Source organism: Homarus americanus, unplaced genomic scaffold (assembly GCF_018991925.1).
Source record: "Homarus americanus isolate GMGI-L3 unplaced genomic scaffold, GMGI_Hamer_2.0 scaffold11302, whole genome shotgun sequence".
Classification (NCBI taxonomy): domain Eukaryota; kingdom Metazoa; phylum Arthropoda; class Malacostraca; order Decapoda; family Nephropidae; genus Homarus; species Homarus americanus.
The window spans coordinates 2,586,058-2,605,502 of NW_024736744.1; the positions used below are offsets into that span (position 1 = coordinate 2,586,058).

Below are 19,445 nucleotides of genomic sequence, written 5' to 3' on the forward strand. Positions count from 1 at the left end.
TGGGTTGTAATTGTTTGAGATAATATTTTAGCCAATTTAAAATACGTTTAGAGTGTTTTATGAAGCTAAGTGGCTACCTATATTAATGGTATGGAAATCGGGCGGGTTAATAACGGTGATACTAGCAATACTAATAACGATATATTAATAATAATTATGATTATAATAGGCATAGTAGGATAATAATTTAATAACAGTAATAATTATAACTGATAATAACAATATATTAATACATAAATTTCCTTGAGAATTAGATCCATATACGTCATAACACCACTAACAAGGTATTATGATTTAAGAGAGGCCTGACGTAGTGAGTTTATGTCTAGTTTATTATTTTGGTGATGGTGCTCAGTCTGCTGGTGGGAACTTGAGTTCTTATAATGGAATTTTGTAAAGTGCTGTGGACGGAGGGGTAGAGTGAGGGAAGAACAGACTGAGATTTTGTCCGGCCTAAGCTTGTGGTAATCCGAGGTCAGACTCTGAAACAGCTCTTCTTTTCGCCAGACTGATATATAACAATTATTTTGTTGACTTATAAAATATCAGATGTTAAACATATAAAGAGGCGCATCTTTGAAGAACGCCAGTTACGTATTGAACTGTCTCTGAACAATGTATTAATCCCCTGTTGACTAAATAACTTTAAAAAAGGTAATTTCTGTTATTTTCGGGAAAAGTAAAACATTCCTTTATTAAAAATTTATTAATAATTTCCTCCAGATCTCGGTCATTGTTCATTTTATATATATATATATATATATATATATATATATATATATATATATATATATATATATATATATATATATATATCGAAAGCATTTGACTGGGTATGGGGCACAAGTAATGTAAGCAGTGAGATACACCACCTCACATGAGCAGGCCGGCGTGGGCGGCGGTGATGGGGCAGTGGGCGTTGGCGACGCGGGCGTAGGGTTGCTGGGAGGTGAGAAGAACGGGAACGTGGCGGGTGTGAAGGTTCCACATGTGGAGGGCGTACACTTTGGGGTCATCCAGGAGGTCATCTGCCAGTCGAGCGTCATCCTCTAAGTACCGCCGCCACTCCCACCTGAGGGTAACAAGGGTTAATGTGTCTACACTACACTCATATATAACTCGTGCACATAGTGGGACACGTACGTACAATACTGGAAACTGTGCACCAACATACAGTACATGTTAAAACACACTTTACCTACACAACTGTCAACCTTTGCTCTGTACACACACACACACACACACACACACACACACAGACACAAACACACACACACACACACACACACACACACACACACACACACACACACACACACACACACACACACACACACACACACAGACACACACACACACACATACAAAACTTGCAGAAACGTAAAACATCACTGGCCGTTGCCCTTGTTGAACTTCAGGAAGGCCTTTGACCTTGTTGATCACTGTACTGTTATCAACAAAGCTATTGCACTAGGGCTGCCCACCAAACTGATCTCACTGCTCACTGATTTCTTGAGTGGACGTCACCAGGTAGTGAGGTATCAGGGCTCGGTCTCCACATTCCAACACCTCACCTGTGGTGTTCCCCAGGGGACCAAGATGGGACCACTGTGCTTCCTCATCCTGATCAACGGCGCTCTATCTGACACTCCTCACAGGTGGAAGTACGTGGATGACTGCATTGTGGGGGTTACAGTAGACAACACCTCACCGGACTACTTATCGCTACAAGGCACCCTGGACAGGCTACAGGCATGGACTACGGAGAACAAGGTCACCATCAACCACACCAAAAAAGTAGTCATGCACATCAACACTGCCACCACTCCAGTGCAAGCTCCAGCAGTCACAGTGGGTGCCCATCCTCTCCAGCTGGTGCAGTCTGCCAAACTCCTGGGTGTAACTATAGACAACAAACTTGACTGGAAGGCCCATGTAAATAACACAGTCAAGGCAGCCTCGTACCGTCTCTACATGCTACGAAGACTTAGGTCACTTGGGACACCCAAGCCAGAGCTGAGGACCATCTACAACGCCTTTATTCTCCCCAAACTAACGTATGCGTCACCAGCCTGGTCGTCTTCTCTCAACTCCACCCAACAACGTCAGCTAGAGAAGGTACAGAAAAGGGCCTGCAAAATCATGCTCGGTGCAGAATACTCCGGCTACACCAACGCTCTCTCCACCCTGGAAATGCCATCCCTCAGTGACCTCCACCACCAAGCACTGGAAAGGTTTGGCAGCCAACTAATGCACCACCCTCGTCATTGCCACCTCCTGCCACCGGCAGTCCCCCGCCCACCTCACGCAGTCCGCCACTACAACAAAATTCAGCCCATAAGAGCCCGCACCGGTAGATATAAGAACAGCACCATCCCATCTATTGTTAAAATAATAAACAACTCCTGATTTATGTACTGTACAGCCCTGTAAATGTATTCAACGAATATTATATCATTATGTCTAAATAAAATATAAGTGTATATTTTCAGCCACCGGCTGCAACTCTATTAGTACCGTTTATTATTAATATTATTATTATTACACACACACGCACACAATAATCAGCATAAGTGTATAAAAATATGGTTGAGAAAGAGTCTCCATCTCTTTATTGTGGTAACACTCCAGCTGTGAAGTGTAGAAGTAATAACTCTGTATAAGCAGCTAGTGACACGTCTCATCTCCCGGAGTAATCAGTCTCCACGGAATGGGATCATGTTTGATGCCTCTCCCCCCTCTCTCTAACCTGCCTCTCACCCCCCCACCAATTCCATTCCTGGTTCATTCATTCATTCATTTATTTATTCATATTCATTTATTCATTTATTTATACTGATTCATTCATACATACTTTCACTCACTAAGAAAAATAAAACATTTATATACGTCTCATTTAAAGGTATACTGAGACCCATTTAACCCGCCATGAGGTCAACTTACCACGCTATTGGGTAGGTTAGGTTAGGTTAGGTTAGGGCCCATTTAACCCGCCATGAGGTCAACTTACCACGCTATTGGGTAGGTTAGGTTAGGGCCCATTTAACCCGCCATGAGGTCAACTTACCACGCTATTGGGTAGGTTAGGTTAGGTTAGGTTAGGGCCCATTTAACCCGCCATGAGGTCAACTTACCACGCTATTGGGTAGGTTAGGTTAGGGCCCATTTAACCCGCCATGAGGTCAACTTACCACGCTATTGGGTAGAAGGCTCTTGAGGGTAAGACAGTCACATCAGGGCATCGGGGAACACGGCCAGTGGACAGCTCTAGCCCACACCTGATGATGAAGATGACGTGTGGTTAGGTTAGGTTAGGTTAGGCTAGGTGCGGTTAGGCTAGGTTACCTACCGCGGTTGGAGTTTACCTATTGCGGGAGGATATAGCCATTATTTATTTTTTTTATCTCCGACAAAACCTGGAACAAAATTAATTCACCTTGTTTACTTCAAAGCGACCCCTCGACGCCCCTCTGTCTGCCTAAGGTGTGGAACAGAATTAAGAACGGGGGAATAATATACTGGATTATGGATTCTTTTAACAGTGGCGAAGTATTGGTCTGTGTGAGTTTAATTAAATTTTTGGAGATGTAAAAATTCCTTAGTTCAGGGTTGTCATTTTAGCGTGGTGTTAGCATGGAAAGAGAGAGATTTTTATTTATTTACACACACACACACATATATATATATATATATATATATATATATATATATATATATATATATATATATATATATATATATATATATATATATATATATATATATAAATTAGCTTAGAATCAACGTTGAAGATAAGGTCGTGACGTCACGATAGAGTAAAGTCCTGATGTACAGTGCGTCATTTAAATGTAGAATCAACGCTGCAACAAAATCCTATCGTCTTTTCAATATAGGACTTAACATTAATGTCATGTTAATTTAGAGTCAGCATTGGATAAATCATAAAGCCGTTTCAACGTTTAATTAGCGTTGAAATAAAGTCCTGAAGTCGTAGAATCGGTTTTACATTGAAAAAACATCGTGTGTGTGTGTGTGTGTGTGTAATAATAATAATAATAATAATAATTAACGGTTTATTGAAAAAATTCTGCAGCCCGAAGGCTGAAAATATACATTGGACATAAATGACTTATTACATACATTGGTGGTTTAACAAAAGCCTTCATTAGAGAAAGGTAAAGGAACATACAGTGAACATACACATTAATGTAGGTGTTGAACAGCAAACACGTAGTGTAGTAACTCCCTCCCAGATGGTGTTAGGAGGAACTCACGTGGTGTAGTAATTCCCTCGCAGATGGTGTTATGAGGGGCCTCACGTGGTGTAGTAATTCCCTCACAGATGGTGTTATGAGGGACCTCACGTGGTGTAGTAATTACCTCACAGATGGTGTTATGAGGGACCTCACGTGGTGTAGTAATTACCTCACAGATGGTGTTATGAGGGGCCTCACGTGGTGTAGTAACACAGTGGTGTAGTAATTCCCTCACAGATGGTGTTATGAGGGGCCTGACGTGGTGTAGTAATTCCCTCACAGATGGTGTTATGAGGGACCTCACGTGGTGTAGTAATTCCCTCACATGGTGTGATGGTGTTATGAGGGACTTGACGTGGTGTAGTAATTCCCTCACATATGGTGTTATGAGGGACAGTGGTGTAGTAATTCCTGACGTGGTGTAGTAACTCCCTCACAGATGGTGTTATGAGGGGCCTGACGTGGTGTAGTAATTCCCTCACAGATGGTGTTATGAGGGACCTTGACGTGGTGTAGTAATTCCCTCACAGATGGTGTGATGAGGGACTTGACGTGGTGTAGTAATTCCCTCACATATGGTGTTATGAGGGACATGTGGTGTAGTAATTCCCTCACATATGGTGTTATGAGGGACATGTGGTGTAGTAATTACCTCACAGATGGTGTTATGAGGGACATGTGGTGTAGTAATTACCTCACAGATGGTGTTATGAGGGACATGTGGTGTAGTAATTCCCTCACATATGGTGTTATGAGGGACATGTGGTGTAGTAATTCCCTCACAGATGGTGTTATATGAGTGAGGTTTGGTCTTAGGCCTTCCTATCGTAGACGGATAAACACATCGCTGGTTGTTGTTGGGTCTCACGGGTCGTTATCACTGGGTACCTGGGACCTCACTGTGTGAAGGTTAACTTGGGTACGACTGTTACTGTTGAGTTGTTCTTACTGACTTAAGCACTGTTCACCTCTGTTCACCTCTGTTTAACACTGTGTGTGTGTGTGTGTGTGTGTGTGTGTTACCACCACGTTAATCTCTCCTTGTATACGGTGATGTATGACAGCATCTAACACAAAGATAACTTCCTTAACTCTGATCCTCGTCTTAAAATATGAGACACACAGCTCACGACTGCAGGATTCTCAAAGGTTCGTACTGCAAGTTAGAATTTCTCGTATATGATGTAAGATATAACTCGAATCTACTGAATCAAAATGTAAAATTGACGACCCAAATTGGCACTGGAATTACATGGAGACTTTAGCATAATTAATTACTGACTCTCAGCCTAAGTTAGAGGAGAAAATTAACATGTTAATTATTGGTGAATCCTGTCCCTAGATTCTCAAAAAGTTCCTACGTTGAGTTTATTTGTCTCCACTAATTAGGAATCAGAGAACTCACTTTGTTTCGACAGCGTCAGGGGGAAATATTGTCGCCATCTTTGGATTTTGTTACGTAAGAGGACAAATTCAACTTACGAATCCTTAAAAAAATACGGCGGTAAGTTCTAGTTCTAAATATGGCATCATAATTACGCTGAGACTCTACCTTAAGGAGCTATAGACGCCTGAAGAAATTTAACCTAAGGGTCCATGAGAATCTGCCCCTCCCCCCTCCCCCCTCCCGTCCCGTCCCCACAGATTATCCCGATTCGTAAGCCAATCTGTACAGAGGCTGAGTGATGCTACTCCCAGATTATCATATAGATTGAGTCATCATTTTTCTCCCCTCTCTGGTTTTACCTGTTGTCAATAGCGCCTCAGTGTCACAGGTGAGAAGACCAGAGTTTTATTATTATCCTCTCAGAGTCTTATTATTTTTTTATATATATTCGTTTTCTATCGTGTTGTTGTCTGAGGAAAATTTAACCCAATATTGTCTGTTTTATCTCTTTCAATTTCTCTTTGTTTGTTTCTCTCTTTCTCTCTCGTTATCTTTGTGTGTGTGTGTGTGTGTGTGTGTGTGTGTGTGTGTGTGTGTGTGTCCTTGATTCCACCTCTCTCCTCTTCTGATTGGAAGTCTTGTAGAGCTGGTTGATTCAGTATAGCGGGTTTCTTTCAGAAATTTCTTCGAAGAAACTCAAGCACCCTCTCTCTCTCTCTCGTCTACAGCCCCTCAAGAACTTCCTCTCGTTGGTCAAATACAGAGAGTGAATTGCAGAGGCCCCCAACTCCCCCCTCTGAGAACTCCTCGAGGGGCTGCCAGCCTAAAAGTTGTCTTGTGAGGGACGAGGTCAAGTGTCATTTGAAACTTCTTTTAAACTTCATACCTGAAAATCAGTCTTGGAAAGTTGACCGGGCGGTGAGTGGGGAAGGAGGGAGTGGGAGGGCTGTGTGTGGGAGAGGAGAGGGGTTGGTTGGGGTTGGGGGAGGTGGGGGGGTGGGTGGGATTTGGCTTAACCCCATAAGTCATCATATTCAAGAAACTAAGTTATCGTATTTAAGAGGTTAAGTTATCGTACTCAAAGGGTTCAGTTTCGGTACTCAGTTTTGTGGCATCGTACTCTTGACTCATTGACATATTATTATTGTTTTCATATGAGTAATCTCTAGGGACGCGGCGGTAGGATGAAGGTGAGGTTGTCTACGTGTGTATTTAATTACTTTCCTCATCTAACTCTTCATGACGTGTGGAGAGAATTGCCAGATAATTAGGTTTGGTTTACGACAGATGGATGGTGCAGGTGGTGGGTGTGGGCGTTTAGGGGAGGACGTTATTACTGCGCTTCAACAACTAAGGTCTTTAAGTGTTAACCTAACCTAACCTAACCTTCACTACTGAGACGCTATATATATATATATATATGCCATGTAACATATATATATATATGTATATATACTTTTAATAATAATAACATAATATATATATATTATTTTTGTTGGCTGCATGCAGGATGAGATGCTTTATTTCCTTTCGGGCAGCCTCACCTCCTCACATCTACCTCCTTTGCACACACACACACTCCTGCCTCCCTCCTGTCATCCCTCCCCATCCTCCTCCTCTCCCGGTATAGTGATGAGTTTGCGTGGCACATCCCACTTTTACACGTTGGTGGAGTTAAAAATAACAGGAGTGAGCAATTAGGGAATGTGATGGTTTTTGTAACGTTATGAGCGGTGTGTGTGTGTGTGTGTGTGTGTGTGTGTGTGTGTGTGTGTGTGTGTGTGTGTGTGTTTACAGTACAGTATACCCCGGGATACAGGGAAATGTTAGTCTGTCTGTCTGTCTGTCAGTATGTCTGTCTGTCTGTCTCAGTGCCGGATTTATACCTGTGGAGGCCCATGGGCAGCCTCTTTGTGAAGGCCCCCCTCATTATAACTACCCAAGAGGGTGGGGTGGCGAGTGAAGCGAGCCTAAACATCTGGGAGTTCCGGGGGGCGCTGGAAGCCCCCCGGGAAAATTTTTAAATTTGAACACTTTTGAAGCCATATGCAGTTATATTGAGGAAATTAGAACATTGAGAATTTTTTAATTAACTATATATTTATTGATAGTGTACAAATTCAAAAGACACACACACACAAAAGTGATACATAAACATGAAGTTTAAAGAATGAAAATAAAAATAATCCAAATGAATAAACAAATAAATAAAATATTGTAATATGTGGAGGCCCCAGATTGTGGAGGCCCCTGGGCAGCTGCCCACCTTGCCCACTCCTGAATCCGGCCCTGGTCTGTCTGTCTCTTTGTCTGTCAGTTTATCTGCCACTCTCTTTTTCTTTGTATGTCTGCCCGTCTCTCTTTTTGTTTATCTCTGTCTTTCTGTCTATTTATTTGTCTGTCTGTCTCTGTCTTTCTGTCTGTCTGGCTCTCTTTGTCTGTCTGTCTGTCTGTCTGTCTGGCTCTCTTTGTCTGTCTGTCTTTCTGTCTGTCTGGCTCTTGTTTGTGTCTGTGTATCATTTTCTGTCTGTCCTTAGGTCCATTTTTCTCTGTCCGCCTCTCTCTCTCTCTCTCTCTCTCTGTCGTTTAATATACCTATCTCATAAAATAAAGGTAAGATTCTCTCACCTAATCTACTCAATGACAGATTAGATTACAGTTCCTTAACCCTTTGAGTACGATGACTTAAGTCCCCGTACGCCAGTGATGGTACTCAAGGGATTAAGTCATCGTACTCATGTGGTTAAGTCATCATCATTACCCTACTCCTCATCATCATCATTATCATCACCATCATCATCATCAATTTTAGTTACCATAGTACCAACACCACACTCAGTATTACCACGGACACGTTTCACCTCTACACTGGTAACACTGTCTCTGCCGATACACGTTGAACAATTCATTAAGTATAGCCAATCAGCGTTCAGCAGTATATTATGAAAGCCTATTAGAACTCAGATCATACCAATTATCTGAATAACAACAAGGCAGCCAATCAAAACCGGGAATGGCGAGTACAAGCTACCAATCAGTGTTCAGTATCGCATTTAGGATCATCACAAACCGAACCGCAGATTGCTTCAGGTACAGTAGTCGTTTAGTAAGGCTTCCAGGTTGTTGATGTGAGAACCAATCTGGCTGCTGTAATGGTCAAAACAATGACTGCTTAACGCCCTCTCTCTCTCTCTCTCTCTCTCTCTCTCTCTCTCAAGAAGAAACATTAAGACACTTGAAAGTCAATATATCTTAATTCTCCTGCTATTTATATAAGAATTAAGAATGTGCAAAGTATTACTAATTAAAGGTAAATTCTCAATGTTATTCTGGGGTCATTGGCGAGGTGTATATAGTATTTACGTCATATAGTTTCACGTCTCAGCCAAATGGGGACCCGTCCGTGTATCTTTATTGACGAGGAATGTGGATTTATTAACTCACGAACTGCCGAGAATCTGTGTGGTGTTAGGGTCTCGTTGTTATGCTGGAGGGAGAGTGGCGGCTTACCTCTGTAGTTCAGGTGTTTTAACGACGCCTTTGTTGTTATTCTGGTCATTGGTTGGTATTGAGGAGAGGAGGGGGAGGGAAGGAGGAAGGAAAGAGGAAGAGGAGGAGGAGGAAGAGAGGAGAGGAGGAGGAGAGGGAGGAGGAAGGGAGAGGAGGAGAGGGAGGGAGGGAAGGAAAGAGGAGAAGGGAGGAGAGAGGGAAGGGAGAGGAGAGAGAGGAGGGAGGAGGAGGGAGGGGGAGGGAGGGAAGGAAGAGGAGAGAGGGCGGCAAAGGAAGAGGAAAGGAGGATAAGAGAGAGAGAGAGAGAGAGGTTGTGCTGTGTACTGGGGAACGCTGATTGGCTACTGATGTACTGATATTTGTGTACCTGATCACTGATTGCTTTACCTATCTGTAGTTAGTCGTTCATTGGTTCCTTATCTGTTACTGATTGCTAATTGGATAGTCGTACCTGTAACTGATCGCTGATTGGCTAGTCATACTTGTAACTGATCGCTGATTGGATAGTCGTACCTGTAACTGATCGCTGATTGGCTAGTCATACTTGTAACTGATCGCTGATTGGATAGTCGTACCTGTAACTGATCGCTGATTGGATAGTCGTACGAACGATATATTAAATGAGCTGTAAGTTAGTGTTTGATACTACTACTACTACTACTACTACTAATAATAATAATAATACTAAAAAAATAATAATATTAATAATAATAGTAATAATAATAATAATAATAATAATAAAAAAATTTATAAAAAACTACTACTATTACTACTACAGTTTTTTTTAAATGGCCTCCAGTCTCCCCCAATAGCCACACCTTCGCCACCATTTTATTACCTTAATATTAAATATCCTAATACATAAGTAGCTATCCTAGCTGTGTTGAGTTAGTTGAGCCGCAGATCTATGCGGCATTCAGTGACTGTAGCCTCATAGTCAATATCTGCAGCAGTTGTCGGCATTGGGGCAGAAACTCTCGTTCCCCTGAGGCAGAGCAAAGCCGACCGAAGGAGAGAGAAGGACAGTCGACATCTCATCCACGCTGTAACATAACTTCTGGGCTGCTGCTTCTGTTCGGAGATCAACTCCGCGAGTCTGGCGTAGAAACATCTTGCACTTGGTCCCATCCCACCAGAGGTTGTGAACACCAGAGGAGTGAAGCTGCCTTGATCAACATTTTGAATTCTCTCCCCGTATGCCCTTCTCTTGTCGTTCTCGTTCCTCCTATGTGCCGCATCGAGAGCTAACTTACGGTGACATGCGGCCATGGGATCAAAAATCCTGATGTCGAAGAAGGCTCGCTGTCCCCGCGTCCAGAATCCTCGAGCACTGACGTCAACACGGGCTTCGTTGGATGTGTTTGAAGTTCTATGTTGGAAAATCTCATCGTCCAATGGAAGAAGGGTCGGTTCTACCCTGACATCACGGCAGATTTCCTTCAACAAATTTGCTGTGAAATCCCTTACTTCGTCATGCCTCATGCATATGAAGCCCCCTTTCTTGCACACCATGGCGTGATCGACGTCATAGGAAGAGCCACATACGCATTGGGAGGGCAAACCTTCTACTGGCCTACCATACCTTAGAGCAATGGCATCTGTAAATTCTTGTTTATTGAGACTGAAACCACTTGCCCTTATCGGTAACATAGTTAACCAGTTCGAGGCGCCCACCTCCTGGGCTATAGCTACTTTTTTTCAAATTCTCTGCTACTTGCAGCAACAGTTGCTGCAGCCTACCACTTTGGCCGTGCTATCATTCTGTCGTAATAGACCTTCGAATCTTGTTTACTTCACTGGTATCCACCTCCCCTGTCGCGTTCTGAGCTATTATGTGGTCCGTGAGGGCTGCCGTGAGCTTAACTGTGATGTTCGGTGGCAGCAATCTCCTCTGGATTGGTCAGTCCCATTCCTCCCAGTCTCTGTGGTAGTGCAAGGAGTGATCTTTCTGCTGGGGTTAAGTAAGGGTGTTTCACTAATTTGGGAATGAAATTGACGCTGATAGCTTCTTCCAGAGGGTGGAGGAGGGGTCCGATATCAGGGATAGTGGGCATCAGGTAGTTCCGCCGATAATAATAATAATAAAAAAAATACTTCTACTACTAATAATAATGGTAATAATAATAGTAATAATAATAATAATAATAATAATAATAAAAAAAATAATAATAATAATAATGAAAATACTACTACTACTACTAATAATAATAGCACCTCAGTAGTACAGGTAATAATAACCATCGGCAGGAAAATGGTCCACGTACGACAGGTAAAAACGACTAATTACAACAGACTTTTAAAACAGTTCTCATTATGCTAATGTCCAGCTTCCGATTTCCATTCAGTGTTTAATGAACTGTGTATATAGGACCGACACTGATGGTCCTCCCACGAGTTTTATAGCAATTCTTTTTTTAACCTTTCAACTATTTACCCCTGTCCTGTAGTGTGAGTGTGTGTGTGTGTGTGTGTGTGTGTGTGTGTGTGTGTACAGTCTCAAAGGGATAATGACTTGTATCTCAACGCCTGGAGGAGGAGAGGAAGGGGGAGGTAATTGTCACTGACGGTGTAGGTCTTCGCTAATGGGTTGGTATAATTTAATAGTCAAACGGGAGGGATTACCGTAGAGAGAGAGCGAGAGAGAGAGAGAGAGAGAGAGAGAGAGGAAGTTGGTTGTGACAGGTGTGTGTTTGGTAGTAATGTAGCTTTGATTGGTGAACTTGTGACAGTATAGTTAAGAGGTGTGACTGTCCCTTCCCTGCTGGCCTCTGTCTGTGTCTCTGTCTGTCTGTCTCGATCAATACAAAGAAGAGAGAGAGAGAGAGAGAGAGAGAGATTCATTTATTAACACATACATTGAGATGAAGTGAGAGGGAGGGGAAAGAGATTCATACATTCACACATAATAATAATGGTTGCCCCTCGAAATCGAGGATGGCCTGCCCAAGGGCCAACTAGGCGTGAATTTGTTTAAGGTGTAGAAGCTGTCGCCAACACAACAACCACACCCCAAGTTAACGAGCTGTATGACCCAGTGTCAAGGAACAGTCCGAGAAGACTGGACAACTCCACTGGCTAACCATTACCCCGGAATACGATCCGCAAATCGATTAACATTCAGGTTCCTAATTACTGCTGGGTAGACAGAGGCAAATGGCGTAAAGAAACTTGCCCATAGTTTCACCCTGTCCGGGGATTGAACTCGGGTACGCTCACTTGCGAGGCGAGGACGCTGACCATTACACCACAGGTAGCCATACATATATACATACTGTACATACATACATACATACTGTACATACATACTGTACATACATAGCTTGGCAGTAGTCTTGGGGGGTTGACACTTGTGGTCAAGAAAGGGTGAGTTTGGTGAAGCTGTCGGACTAAAGAGCGTGTGAGCCCAATAATCACCTTTAAGTGCCGGGTATCGAATCCAGATCACCACGAATGACAGGCAGGAAGCTTATCCACTGAACCACAATGTGCTAAATGAGATCACAGAAATTATATACCAGAAGAATCGAACTCAGGCCGTCTTATGTACGAGGCGATTGTGAGTACCACCACGCCATTGTTCATTAATACATACGTACACAGGAGAGACACACACAACAATACACTACCGGACACAGGCTACATACACATCAATAGTGGCAGCTTACACAGAACAGCATCAGGGATGACCGTCCAGTGAGAGGAGAGGAAGCGATCACATCACTCCACGATCTTGTCTCTGTTGTACCACGTTTTCAAGTTTTGTTTTGTCTTGTTCTGTTCTCTCTCTTTATGCTCTGTTTATATGGGACTTTTATCACGTGTTTCTTTATAAGTAGATAAGAAGCGGCGATAATAAGAGGATTAGGTTACGATAGTGCTTTTGTTTATCTGATTTTTGCTCTTTTGTTTACTTTTTCTTTACTTTTATTTTTGGCGGGCATCTTTAGGTTCCTGGGTAGTGATGTCGAAGGAATGAAAAGCAAAAGATAATATCACTAACAGAACGATATTATTATTTTGTATATTAGTTTTTTTAAGTTTAGGATCCATTTAACGTTACCAGGTGTTGGCCAGCGGCGAGAGATATGTATATTACTGTTTCTTACGGTGTTAGTGTTACCTGAAGCAGCACCTTTATGAAAACTGTCCCTCCACCCTCAGTAAACATTGTGTATTTATTATAGAGGTTGCCAGAGTGTGCCCAGTGATGGAGAGGGATGATGACGTTACTGTAGCCAGAGAAGACAGAGAGACAGACAGACAGAGAGACAGACAGACAGAGACAGACAAAGACGGATTTTGATATATCGTAAGACTTTCTCATGGTGCGAAGTCCGTTATCACACAGGTTAGGTTAGGTTAGGTTAGTTAAGTTTAGGTTAGGTTAGGTTTGGTTACTGAAGATGTGAATGTACAGTGGTGGACAAAATTTAATTCACTATCACTTCCTTCATTTTTCTACGCCAACTCTCGCCTCCTCTTCTTTTCCTTTTTACTAATCACCTCTTGATAACTGTCTGTCACCTCCATTGTTGTTGGCCGCAGGTCATCTGTTTCCGATTCGCTACTTGAAAGCCGCAGGTCGTCTTCTATGCTGTTCAGTAGTGCAATCCTTTCTTCTTCAGCCTTCACAGGTTTCTGCCCACCACTTGCCCCAGGCATGGTGCAAACCTTAGGCAGCCAGTGAAAATCAACAGTGTTCTCGCAGAGTACAAGGCTGACACGTCCGACCAGTACGGCCAGCGATCAGAGAATTTCTGTCATCTGATGGTGGAGTGTTCTTGTGTCTCATTGGGGGTCGATACTGCTTCATGTTGTGAGGGAGTGAACCATTGACCCCTACTATACATCTAAATGAATTATCTAACCCAAGGTACTAAATGTTTCCAAATGGCATTAAAACATCACTGAGACTGAGCGCCTTGACTAGATACTTTCACTTAACATTTAATTAAAGGTTCCTGCCATTAGTTTGATCTCCCAAATGATGGTGAATGAACGTAACTTGTCAAATTAGTGTCTCGATGTAAAGTTAAAGCTGTTTTTTGTTATTTTTTGTGCTTTAGTTTAATTAAGGCATCAAGTAAGGTATATTCTTACCTGTCCTCTTACGAGCAATAGTGATCGTTAGGTCCTTCGTGAATCTGGACCATTATGTGACCTCGATTTTATTAATAGTTCTGATATATACTGAAATTTAATACTGTAATAATAATAATAATGATGATGATGATGATGATGATGATGATGATGATGACTAACTGAGGTACCCGGCGTTGTTCAGGTTGTTTATTAAAGGACAGCTCATAGCCTATGTTCCTGACTACACTAAGTCTACTACACTAGCAGCTACACTAAATCTTCTACACTATCATCTCCACTACATTTATTTCACTGCCTAAACTACATTCACTACAATGACTTCCCGACAATTCATCCTCCTTAACGAGTGGGGTGCCGATCACAGGGGCCATCCGCTCAAAATACCACCTTCCTGACACTCCTGCGATGCACACCCATTTTACGCCAACTTCAGCTCTGTGCCGTCAAAATTTTTGCTGTACTTAGGTAAAGAAACACATACACCCACACAGACAAAGAAATAGACACTGTACTTTATATACACAGGGTGTCTTAAATGAACAGTATATATTGTATACATATTGACTTAGAGACGACCGTAAAAGACCTCACACATCAACAAGCGAGAACAAACATTCACACCATCGCCTCTAAAATCTGTAAGGCAGTGTGTATATATTTTATTATTTTAAGACACACAAAACATAACAAAACTCAAACACCATCTGTCTCTCACCTGTCTATCAACACCTGTGTCAGCAGCTCTGGCCCGTTCCCACCCCACACCGTCCCGTCGAAATTCTGGGCGAAGTAGTCCAAGCACGCCCGCATCAGTGGGTGGTTGGGGGTGAATTTGAGCACGCCCGCGGCCACATACTTCCTGGACTCCAGCGCCGTGCAGTTGGGGAGGCGTGTGAGAGGACGCAACACCATCACGTCGAGGTCTAGGTACACGCCTCCGTACTTCCAGAGTAGCAGCCAACTGTTGTGGCCCCACGCCAGGGTGAGGGAGGGAGGGAGGTGTTAGTGTGCTGTAGATCATTAGGTCTCCTGTGTTATTACCCCCTAATCTATGGATCACCCGAAGCTTAGATACCCCTAACTTATTTCACCTGAAGAGTAACCACCCTGACCTAACCTACTCCCCACTAACGCTACCTGGCGGGTTTATGTTATGTTGGGTTAGCGTTTGGGTGGTTAATCTTCAGGTGAAATAAACTGGGGTGTCTAATCTTCAGGTGATCCAAATCCGCTATACCTATTCGTTGGGATTGAGGCCTATTAGGATTTGGCTATTGTTTATGTATATCAGTGTGACGTTATCTGGTACTATGAGGGCGTGTTGGAGAGAGAGAGAGAGAGAGAGAGAGAGAGAGAGAGAGAGAGAGAGAGAGAGACGTTTACACACCAAGCTGAGGCACTGAGCCCCATGATAATTGTACTTAATATCTATCTATCTATCTATCTATCTATCTATCTATCTATCTATCTACTTACCGGACCGCGTCGTTGAAGTGAGATAGAGGCCAGAAACTCTCTCTCCATTTCCTTTGCTGGTACCAGGTGTGAAGGGGAGAGCCTTGGAACAGGTGGGTGGTGTTGAGGTGGAGGAGGTGGATGTTCTTCAAGTGTCCCGTCAAGTTATGGAGGAGTGAGGAGTCCTTAATGACCTGAGGGGTGAGGAAGGTGTAATTAGACTACCTGTAATGGCCGCTAGGTGTGTTATACTGAGAGTTGTGTACACGTTTATTATGTTTTGTTTTAGTGCACCCCCCCACCACACACACACACACACACATACATACATACACAAGAGACTGTACACCTACGGGGGAGGTCATCAGAAGGGAGACAGGAAGGTGTGGGTGGGCGCGGGCGGCAGACTCGACGGCGCACCACATCCTGAAAGTGAGGCGCGGGTAGCCGTACCCCTCCAGTAGTAGGATGCCCTCCCTCGCAGGCTCCCCCACCTCCAGTATCACCTGAGCCTCCGACCACAGCCATCCTGACGAAGGCTCCTGCTGCAAGAATAAAGCCTGAGGAGTGGTAGAAAGAAGGATTGTGCTGTGTGGTAGAGAGAGAAAGAGAGAGGGGTGGTACTGTGTGGTAGAGAGAGAGAGAGAGAGAGGGGTGGTACTGTGTGGTAGAGAGAGAGAGAGAGAGAGAGGGTGGTACTGTGTGGTAGAGAGAGAGATGGTACGGAAGTGTTAACGCTCTTGTCTTGTTGCATGGGTCTGTCTCTCTCTCTCTCTCTCTGTTCTGTTATACCAACTGTAGTGTGTGTCAACCCATCCTCCTACCCCACTACCTGTTCCTTCCTCCTCTTCATATATCCCCACTACCTGTTCCTTCCTCCTCTTCATATATCCCCACTACCTGTTCCTTCCTCCTCTTCATATATCACCACTACCTGTTCCTTCCTCCTCTTCATATATCCCCACTACCTGTTCCTTCCTCTTCTTCATATATCCCCACTACCTGTTCCTTCCTCCCTTTCCCCTCCCCGTTAATTCCTTTCCCTACCTGTTACTTCCTTCTCCCCCCTTTCCCTGTTATTTCCTCCCCTTCCAATCTTTCCCCATCCCTTCCTCCTCCATCCCCCCTCCGTACACACCTGTGAGTCACTGACCAGGTCATGGACGTTGGTGCCGTAATGAAGGAGCCAGGTACTGAAGGTGACTATCATCCAGCCCATCAACAGCATCAACACCTTTCTGCGTCGAGTGAGTCTCATGTTGCTCTTCCTTCTTCAGGTCTCGTGGCTCCTGGACGTCACATCATATCCGAGAGACACAAGACTCATTCGTTCTGTCTTCATGTCACAGGTGAGCGAGGCGAGGAACTGGTGCCGTAATCCTTAATACGTGTGTCAATATTTTGTTTTGACTGATTCGTTCTCAAGGTGTATAAATAATTCCGAAGGTATTTTTAATTAACAGCAAATCTTATTGACCTTTTCACAGGATAGCAGTTCTGCTTAATTAATTTCAGCCTCACACACACACACACACACACACACGCGCGCGCGCGCGCACAAACGACCTCAAAACCTTACAGATTATTTTTTTTTTCCGTAATTTCAGGTTAGTCTGAGGTAACAATAGGGCTCAGTGGTCATCCAACACACTCTTTAACACCTCTTACTCCAGGTAATCCTCTTTACAGGCTCTTTAATCATTTCTACACTGTTTATGAAGCTCTTTCATGGCACACACTAAAAAAATAAGTGAAAAAATTACGGAATCAAATTTGCTTTGCTTTTAGTGTTTATTTTTTTTTTTTTTACCAGTTTGGGTTTAATAATTTGTGAATGATTACGGAATTTTCTTTTACGAGTTCGTTCTTGATAATTTGTGAATAATTATAATCACCTATGGTTTTCGTGTAATAATTTCTAGAATATTTTTTTCACTAGTTCGGTCTTGATATCTTTTGTTTTGTCTCACGTGAAGGAAATAATTTCACCTGTTATTTTTTCCTTCTTATTTTCTAGCTATATAATTCCTTATATACCAATGCCTAAAGGAATTCCATTAAAGCCTTGATAATATTTTCACCCCTGATAATAGTTTTACATTTATTAAACTTGCGCATTATTTATCTTATCGTCGTCGTATAGAATAGATAAGAATATTCTTTTCTTCCTTAAAATACGTTTTTTTCTTTTTTTTTATTGAATTGTTATTTTTTCTTCAGGTTACTACACTTTTTCTTGATTTTTTTTTCTGATAGCGTCACCTGTTGTCTCGGCTGGTTATACAAGTTACCCAAACGCTCTAGTCTGAGATAAGTGAGTACGATGAGGAAGAATATAGTGAACAGTTTCTTTTTCCTTCTGCATTAAACCTATAAGAGATTCTGATGCTTCGACAAATATTGTGATGAATTTCCAGTGTTCTTATGTATTCTTGAGTGATCTGATGATTTTGTTTTTTCTTTTTTCGATCAATATTGTTTCACTGCTCTTAACGACTAACACTCATTTGTTTTCTTTTTCGATAGTTTGACTGTGTCTTAAGTGGTTAATGGTCACCTTGAAGGGTTAGTGAATTATCCAACGCTACACTGGTTAATTAAATTGTGTCAGGTGTGGTAAGTCCGTCGATTTGGTAGTGTCGTTTTGAACTACACTTACACCACTAACATGACATTGCAGCTAGTTATCAGTGTACATGAATCTACACACCGTGATATGGCGTCAGTGTTTCCTGTCCTAATTAAAAACGTCACGTCTGGTAGTACTCGCCTCTGTGAATAATGATTCGTCCTTCCAATACAGTCAACGAAATGTCACTTTCACAACCACCACTTGAGGAACTGTTCCACCATGCAGCCACGATGATTCTTAGTAGTGAGGACATAAGTTTCCAGCCTGACGTCACCACTACTTTCATCACCACTACTTTCATCACCACAACAGCGTCACCGGTTCATCACTAGCTCTCTCTGACTTTCACCACACATGTCTTTAGAGCCTTTGCAGCACTCAGAGAAGAATGAGAGACAGGAGAACATCACTGCCTCTTACGGTCTCAGAGCACAGACTACCACCACCGATTACCTTCACATAAACATTCTCTCTTATCACCATATCTGATAACACAGGTATTATCAGTGACGGCAGCCTCGACCCAGCGCGCATGTGGGAGGATGATCATGTGTTGTACTGTACTGGTGATTGTAGTGTACATGTGGAGAGGAAGCGTGTAATGATGAGCTTCTTTACACACACACACACACAGAACACACACACACACACACACACACACACACACACAGAACACACACACACACACACACACACACACACAGAACACACACACACACACACACACACACACACACACACACACACACACACACACACACACACACACACACACACACACACATCACGCACACACAGTAATACGATAGAATTTATAGTAATGTTATGTCCTGGTTGTATTTACGATAGAATTTAGGGTAATATATCGTCACATTATATTTACGATAAAATCTAAGGTAATATTGTGAATCTTTGTATATCCACCTCTTATATAAGTTAGTCAGCAGCATTCTCAAAGCTTAAGGGAAATATTTTTCCTACGATATTTTCAGAATCTAACATAAGAACCGTAACTTAACTAATTAATGTTGAGGGCCATCTAATATTCATCCTTCCCCTCTCCTGTTAAATCAATTACATGTTCATTTCACTCAATAGCCAA

At 42.7% G+C, this 19,445-nt stretch overlaps 1 protein-coding gene across 4 annotated transcripts; it reads right to left on the minus strand.

Moving 5' to 3' along the window:
• Nucleotides 1-794: 794 nt before the first annotated feature.
• On the minus strand, nt 795-18,790 carry LOC121872466 (lactosylceramide 4-alpha-galactosyltransferase-like). 4 transcript variants are annotated; one of them, XM_042375256.1, is made up of 6 exons: nt 16,865-18,790; nt 16,065-16,253; nt 15,733-15,905; nt 14,972-15,217; nt 3,192-3,278; nt 795-1,072 (listed from the first exon to the last, which is right to left on the minus strand). In XM_042375256.1, the coding sequence occupies exons 1-6, from the start codon at nt 16,967-16,969 to the stop codon at nt 874-876; spliced, it is 999 nt and encodes a 332-aa protein (XP_042231190.1). In that variant the 5' UTR covers nt 16,970-18,790; the 3' UTR covers nt 795-873. The 4 variants fall into 4 exon arrangements, with proteins under 4 accessions (XP_042231190.1, XP_042231189.1, XP_042231188.1 ...); XM_042375255.1 differs by having other exon boundaries at nt 16,065-16,256; XM_042375254.1 differs by having other exon boundaries at nt 16,850-18,790.
• Between the last annotated feature and the right edge of the window lie 655 nt (nt 18,791-19,445).

Excerpts from the sequence above, each read along its gene's own strand:
- LOC121872466 (XM_042375253.1), bottom strand. The coding sequence starts at position 16,969 with ATGAGACTCACTCGACGCAGAAAGGTGTTGATGCTGTTGATGGGCTGG. Across the intron at positions 15,218-15,732 it reads CACTTCAACGACGCGGTCCG|TTGGCTGCTACTCTGGAAGT; the intron begins GTAAGTAGATAG and ends GGGCCACAACAG. Across the intron at positions 1,073-3,191 it reads GCCTTCTACCCAATAGCGTG|GTGGGAGTGGCGGCGGTACT; the intron begins GTAAGTTGACCT and ends TGTTACCCTCAG.